The sequence below is a fragment of the Gekko japonicus genome, unplaced genomic scaffold (assembly GCF_001447785.1).
Source record: "Gekko japonicus isolate JY-2015 unplaced genomic scaffold, Gekko_japonicus_V1.1 scaffold382, whole genome shotgun sequence".
Lineage (NCBI taxonomy): Eukaryota > Metazoa > Chordata > Lepidosauria > Squamata > Gekkonidae > Gekko > Gekko japonicus.
In genome coordinates, this window is record NW_015168662.1 from 1,101,981 (window position 1) to 1,109,699 (window position 7,719).

General features: G+C 43.5%; 1 protein-coding gene across 1 annotated transcript; it reads left to right on the plus strand.

Annotated features, from left to right (window-relative positions):
- The first annotated feature begins 3,576 nt into the window (after positions 1-3,576).
- On the plus strand, positions 3,577-7,372 carry RPS20 (ribosomal protein S20). Its single transcript, XM_015415276.1, has 4 exons — positions 3,577-3,702; positions 4,912-5,011; positions 6,068-6,141; positions 7,153-7,372. Exons 1-4 carry the CDS (start codon positions 3,700-3,702, stop codon positions 7,333-7,335), a joined length of 360 nt encoding a protein of 119 aa, XP_015270762.1. The 5' UTR covers positions 3,577-3,699; the 3' UTR covers positions 7,336-7,372.
- The last annotated feature ends 347 nt before the right edge of the window (positions 7,373-7,719 follow it).

Genomic DNA, 7,719 nt, shown 5'->3' on the forward strand with positions numbered 1-7,719 from the left:
GGGCGCTGCCGCCTCGGGGAGATCGAGGGGTGGGGGGGTGGAGGAGACGGGGCTCTTCTCCCCCCCCCCGCGAGTATCGCGGGTCCCCCTCTTGTATATTATGTTAATAAAGAAAAATGTTTATTTAAAAAGGGAAGGTTTTGTTTTTTGGACCATGGCTCATGTTTCGAGATGAAGCTCTTCTACTGAGAGATGGTTTGTACCTCACAAGAGCAGGAAAAATGTGTATGGTAAGGGCCTTGCAAATTAAATCCTATGGGGAAGCAAGACAAAAATGCAAAGCCTAGTATGATACCAATAATTGGAGATATGAACATTAAAGATTTGCAGGGAGTGGCACATATGCTAGGAAACATTAATTCACAGATAAGTACAGAACCAAAAACTACAGGGCGCATAAGCCATGGATTCCGATGTCTCTACACTAATGCACGGAGTATGGGAAACAAGCAGGAGGAACTTGAAGTCCTAATATAGGAAGGGGACTATGAACAAATAGACATTACTGATACTTGGTGGGATGACACAATTGGAATATTAGGACTGAGGGGTACAACTTATTTAAAAGAGATAGACAAATAAGGAAGGGGAGGAGTAGCATTATATGTAAAGGAGGTATATACTTGTGAGGAAATACATGAACCTGAGCATGGAAGTCCAATTGAGAGTCTCTGGGTAAAAATAAAAGGAGTAAGAAATAATAGCGATATTATAGTGGGGGTCTACTACAGACCACCAAGCCAGGCAGAGGACTCCAATGAGACACACCCAGAACAGATTACAAAGTTCTCAAAGAGATGGGACACAGTGGTCATGGGAGATTTCAATTACCCAGATATCTGTTGGAAGTCCAACTCTGCTAAAAATGAAAGATCCAATAAATTCCTGACTTGCCTTGCTGACAACTTCATTTTCCAGAAAGTGAAGAGGGAAACAAGGGGATCTGCTATCTTGGACTTGATTCTCACCAACAGGGAAGAATTGGTTGACGAGTTGAAAGTAGTGGGCACCTGGGTAGTAGTGACCATGTAATTTTGGAATCTACAGTCTTAGGGAAGGGGAAAGTTGTATGTAGTCACCAATGATCTTCCACTTCAATTACACTTTGGGGCTCCCGTAGGTTGAAAAGGGAAATAGTGAAGGAAAATGTATGTCCTTGAATGTCAAGTGTAGTTTAGCCCTAATTTCCTAGTTATAATTTAAGTATCCATCAGTAACTGAACTGGATAAGTGCAAATCGAAGTAGGCTAGAATGCACAACACTCAAGAATCAGATCTGGGCTGCAATCCTATGTACGTTTACCTGCAAATAAGTCCCACTGAATTCAGTAGGAGTTGCTTTTGATTAAACACATATATGGTTATGATATAAAAACTGATACAATTCATATGCTAAGATTTTTGGAACTGTTTCACCCTATAGTGGCTTGGTTGTCTGTAGTAGCTTGCCAAGCATAAGGATCACCCATTAAGGAAGGACGTATGTAGTGAAACATGTTCCTCTGTATCAGTTGTACTTTACAAGATTCTTATTATGCTGCAGGTGCAGTTAAAATTCAGGCAGACCTTTTCAAAATAGATTTTTTTTTCATGTACCAAATAATGTAAAAAATTACTCCTGGTATTTCTATTAGAGAGAGAGAAGAGATTGGATTTATACCCCACCCTTCACTACCCGAAGGAGCCTCAGAGCAGCTTACAATCTCCTTTCCCTTCCCCTCACCACAACAGACACCCTGTGAGGTAGCTGGGGCTGAGAGAGCTCTTTTGAGAACTGCTCCTGAGAGAACAGCTCTGAAAGAACTTGTGACTAACCCAAGGTCACAGCAGCAGCTGCATGTGGAGGAATGGGGAATCAAACCCGGTTCTCCCAGATTGGAGCCCACGTTCCTAACCACTACACTATAAATAGTATAAAAAGCTATGATGACAATACTAAGTTCTTTAAAAAACTTATCGAGGGGCACAGTTCATCAAGTGAATGAATCTAATTCAGAGCTGGTGCTGATAGGCTTAGGTGTCAAAAGTTGCTGCAGAGAAACAATCTGTATACAAGCGGTGGCTAAATCTAATGAAGATGTTTAATAGCAGCACATCTTTTAACTTAAGACTGATGGAGAGACAGGAACACCTGGTATTCTACTTTTTATACTTGCAATAGTTTGGGGTATTTGATACAATGTTTTCTTTTCAAGCATACAGATGAGGCTGTGGGGAAAAAAACTAGTTTCACTAACTGTCCCAGAGATTGTAAAATATCACAGGTAGAGGGAAGGGTTCAAGACAGATTAGTACAATCAGGGCTATTTGGGGGCAGGAACATACAGGAACAGAGTTCCGGCTGGCTTCCACGTTGGCCACACTCATGCCTACAGCCAAAACCTCTTTGCATGTGTGGCTACAGAGGGAAGGCCTGGAGAGTGACCCCCCCGGCGCCTCCAAGGTGGGCGGGCCAGGGGGGGGGCCTGGAAGGATCAGGGAGGCCTTTCCTCCCCTCCAAGGGCCAGCATGTCCGGGTTTCCCGCAGCTGCAGGGCACCTGGGCAAGCCAAGGGAAGGCAGTTTAAATTGCCTTTCCTTCCAGGTCTGGCTTGCCCGGGCTCCCCGCAGCCGTGGGCACCTGGGCAAGCCAAGGGAAGGCATGGGGTGTGGCCTAATATGCTAATGAGCTGTACTGTTAGAGGTGCAGTCTAATATGCTAATGAGTCTCACCTGTTGGGTGTGGCCTATTAAGCTAATGAGTTCCTGTTGGCCTTTTTCTACAAAAAACCCCCGAGTACAATCAGTACAAGTAGCTTGTACTTAGTGGCTTCTCTGAATGTCCAAAAGACATCTTTACTGTAACAGGGATTGGGTGATTCAGAAATTTAATAAATAATTAAATAATAAATAATACTTGTCATTGTATTGCCTGCATCCTCCCCGGTGCCCCACAGTCTGTATTCCCTTTTTTACTTCCAGACATAAATCAGATAAAATGCTAGGTACATACCAAATGGTGTAAATGAAGCAAGAATATACCTGACCATGAACAGGGTATGCCTGGTTCAAATTCAGCCGGTGTCATTGTGTGTGGCAGGGAAGGAGTGTTAATAACACAGGTTATTCTACAGGACTGTTGTAATTCACAGCTACAGTTTAGAGAATAATATACCTTCAATATTAGATTAGAACTATAAGCCTGACCTAACGCATGTTAACCAGAAGTCTCGCTGAAATCCAAGGGGAAAACTCCCAAACAAGAATGCATAGAGTTGCAACCTAAACGTACGTACTTAGAAGTAAGCCCTATTGTACTCAGCTGAGCTTCCAAATAAAGCAGAGCTAGTCCCTTCACTACCTCCACTCCTGGTAGCTCGGTAAATATATCTTAAAAAACACCGATAGGAGGGGCAGTTTCTTACAGGAGAGAAGGCATAAAGACGACTAGCTGCCTCCTACGCAAAGGTTTCCTACTTTGTCGCAACCAGCCAACTCCAGCCCCTTCCCCGGCCTCCCTCCTAATCAGTTCCGGGGCGAAGGGGAAAGAGGCGGGTGTTTCGCGGCGGGCCTATATAATGTGTGGGCTCCGCCGCGCCTCCCTCTTTTTCTGCATACGCTCGTGTTCGGGTGGTGTCGCGCTCTCCTGACTCACCGCTGTTTCTTGGGCCTCGGTCGCTCCGGCCAGGAATAAGTCGGTCAGGAAGGTTTCAAGTCGGCCATGGTGAGGCGTTAGGGAGAAATGAGAGAGTTGGCGATGCCGGCAGTCCGGTAGAAGTTCCGTTTAATTGCCAGCCCCCCCCCCCCCCTTTCCCCCCCCCCGCGAAAGCAGGGCGGCTTTCTCTGTCGCGCGCGGTCTCTTTGTCGTGTTCCCGGCCCCTGCGTCTTTCGTAGCTTAGGAGCTTGAACCTCTACGTTTCGCGGGCAAATGGAGAGCGAGCGGCGGCTGAGCAGGCGGTGCCGTTAGCTGCCGTCTTTCTTGACTTCTCTTTTCACAGTGTGGTGCAGTTGTTTTGATGCTCCTTTTGTAACTCTACTGAATGTGTTGCAGCACGGTAATTGGATGGCCGAGGTTTGCAAAGCTGTGCACGTTTCACCGAAGTGGAATTTTAAGTCTGTCAGTGTGCCTTAGGTTGGGCTGCGCAGGTATTGGGAAACGCGGTGTCCCGCTTTGGGTTGCTGGCTTTTAATGCTCTCGCTATGTATTGAAATAAGGCACAGAGAGGGGGTAATATCTGAGGCCGAAGAATTTGCCAGGCTGAAAAGATACTCGGTCTTTGTGGAAGTGCTGTAGTTTCAGTAACTCGGTAAAGAGGAAAGGAATTTTGTTATGCTACATGTATATACGAGAGTATTTTAAATGCTCAAGTTCAATATCTTTAATTGTGATGATGTGGGAGGCAAAGAGATCTCTGGTAGATCGAGAACTGGGTGACTGGTCGATGAGTGAGGCTTTTTAAGTAAACACAAGATATCTTTATTTTGAACAGCATTACATTTCTTTCCTAAAAGTCGGCTAGTTTCATATAAGATACCCTGGAGTAATGCTGAAAACTATGATCCCCTTCCTTTTAAAAAAACTATTTGTGTGCTAAAGCTCCGCCAACCATCTGTTTTGCAGATTATGTTGTTTTAATATTAGTGTTAACTATTCCCCTGAACCCCATCATCTCCACTTTCCCTGGCAGCAAGAGTCACCTAGTTGCTGTAGACATTGATCTAAAAGACAGGAAATGAGCAGCTCTTTCCTCTAACTTCTGCAGAAGATTGTTGCTAAGGGGGAGGGAGGACCTTTAGCTGTTGCTTTGCTTTCAGCATTGGGGAGACCTCCAAATTTTCCACATTTGTAACCCTGCTAAATGTTTGCTTTATACAAAGCTCTGACAGATATTTGGCTTACAAAAGCTGATCTTTGTGATCTGCTTTGTTTCAGGCATTTAAAGATACTGGCAAGGCACCTGTAGAACAGGAAGTAGCAATTCACCGGATCAGAATTACCTTGACAAGCCGGAATGTGAAATCACTTGAGAAAGGTAAGTAGCAAAATATTCTGGAAACTGTTGACCAAAGGCCAGCTAGGCCACTCTGCACACATTAGAAGAAGAAAAGTAATTCATAGTCTGTATTCTAGGGTGGAGGAGGGGGAGATTGGGTTTATACCCTGCCCTTCACTACCCAAAAGTGTCTCAGAGCGGCTTACAAACTTCTTTCCCTTCCCCTCCCCACAACAGACGCCCTGTGAGGTAGGTGGGGCTGAGAGAGCTCTGACAGAAACTGCTCTTTTTCCAAGAACAGCTCTGACAGAACTATGGCTTGCCCAAGGTCATCCAGTAGGTGCAAGTGGAGGAGTGGGGAATCAAACCCAGTTCTCCCAGATTAGAGTTCGCATACTTAACCACTACACCAAACTGGCTCCACAGTAATACTATAATATCAGGATAATATCCAAGAAAGGCGTTACCAGTAAAATGATTCTCCTAGTTTCAATAAATAAAAATTGATGGTGATAAGGCTCCTACCTGGTGGAATGAGCTCCCGGTGGAGATCCGGGCCCTGCGGGACCACCTACAGTTCTGCAGGGCCTGCAAGACGGAGCTCTTCCGCCAGGCTTTTGAGTAGGAGCCGCCACTATTCCACCACCGTGATACGATCTTATCATCTACCCTATCACTGGGAGGGGGTAGATGTCGCCCGGCGGAGATAGGAAACATTAGTCCTGGCGCTTACGCCATTAATAACGCTGTCCGCCAATATGGGTCATCGCACATCTTGGGGAGTGTTAGAGAATTGTAGAGCACCATTTTGCTCTGTATGTAATGATGTTTTATTGTATTTTATATTTTAATCCGGCATGGCCACCTGTTAGCCACCCTGAGCCGCTTGGGTAGGGCGGGGTATAAATCCCAAAAATAAATAAATAAATAATAAGTTTACATTGAACTCTTTATCCATATATGGTTGGCTATGAGGAAAACAATTGTTAACTGAATTGCTGTGATTATTTTATACGCTATTCTGAGCCAACAGTAGTTACTGAATGCTTATTGCAGTGAACATTAAACTTCTAAAAAATGTATCATTCTTTTTAGTCTGTGCAGATCTGATCAGAGGTGCGAAAGAAAAAAACCTAAAAGTGAAAGGACCGGTTCGCATGCCTACCAAGGTATGTAATTGTGGGTTCTGAAAATAATTCCAAAAGCTGTACATAATAATGTAATGGATGATAGTGATACCTCATACTCGAAAGGGAGCAGGGTTGGCCTTGTTTAGGGTATCATCTCTTTTGAACAAAGTAACTAATGTGGCCATTGGTGCAACTGCAGTGGACAGAAGGAATTTACAATCCCCCCCCCCAACAAAAGTAAATAGTTTTTAAAGCATTAAAAATGTTTCTAAGTGGTTGAGGATACAAAACGATGTCGTTATGAGAAGTCACATGCAGTGAAATGGACACCTGGGTGCCTGTGACATTTGCACAAGTTCATATACTTTAGGGGGCAGAGTTACTGGCAGTGCAAGCAAGTGGGATTGCTGTAAACAGTAATTCTTCTACAACAGAAATACTTGCTGAGACAATGGCCCAATTTGCATCTAGCATTTGCTCTGCTGTTTTACCAAACCCACATTGGGACAGAAATTCCCCTCTGCTTTGCCTGCCACTTTCACTTTGATTGTGGGATTTTATGGCAGTGTCCAGACTGCATGCCGCTTTCACTTCCTTTGATCTCTTGACTTTATGGAACTGTTTGCATAGATTTATGGCCATTCAGAGGTGACTCTGCAGTTAGTACAGTGTTGGCCCCGGGTATTTGAATGTGGTCTTGAGCAGCATCTTTTTCTGTTCCAGTGTGGGTTTGGTAAAACAATGGAGAAAATGTTAGATGCAGATTGGGCCAATGTTTGGTGAGCGTAGACAGGGGTAAATCTATATGGTTACACTGCTAGTCATTCCCACCAGGTTCCTTTGTAAAAAGGCCATATTTACATAACATTGTATTAAACATAAGTGCACACAGCTGCTTAGCTCTCCAAACTTTGAAGTTAATAACATGTTGGATACATACTTGAAAAATGTATGGGAAAATGCATTTGATTAAGGACTTCACTTTTCATATGGACTAATAAAATTCTAATTTAAATATGCTTATGGATTTGCTGTTTATTTACATTTTAGACTCTGCGAATCACTACACGAAAAACACCATGTGGTGAAGGTTCCAAGACTTGGGATCGTTTCCAGATGCGTATTCATAAGCGTCTTATTGATTTGCACAGTCCATCAGAGATTGTCAAGCAGATAACTTCTATCAGTATTGAGCCTGGTGTAGAAGTTGAAGTTACTATTGCTGATGCCTAAATGATTGTCATCGGTTTCAATAAAAGTTAAACTTTTACTTGCCTTTCATTAGTTTCTTGGCTTTAATTATGAAGAACTACAAAGTTAATAGGGCACTTGTAAATAGTGTTATATAAAACCTAAGTGTGAATATTTTTAAGTCGTTCTGTGAATTATATGAATGGGGCAAACTGATGTGAATTGACTAGATAGGAGTTACCTATCGAACTTTTATATATAATCTTAGAACCAGCTATTTGTTCAGGACCACTAAATCTAGCTGATTAGTAGAGATCCTGAACAGCTGCTGTCTGCATAAACAGGCCTAGATGGACAATTGAGCAGATCAGTTTTTCGTGGGAACAGCAGAAGCTATGCAGTATGTATGGGCAATTGAGGGATCAG

Excerpts from the sequence above, each read along its gene's own strand:
- RPS20 (XM_015415276.1), top strand. Across the intron at positions 5,012-6,067 it reads TGTGAAATCACTTGAGAAAG|TCTGTGCAGATCTGATCAGA; the intron begins GTAAGTAGCAAA and ends CATTCTTTTTAG. Across the intron at positions 6,142-7,152 it reads CGGTTCGCATGCCTACCAAG|ACTCTGCGAATCACTACACG; the intron begins GTATGTAATTGT and ends TTTACATTTTAG.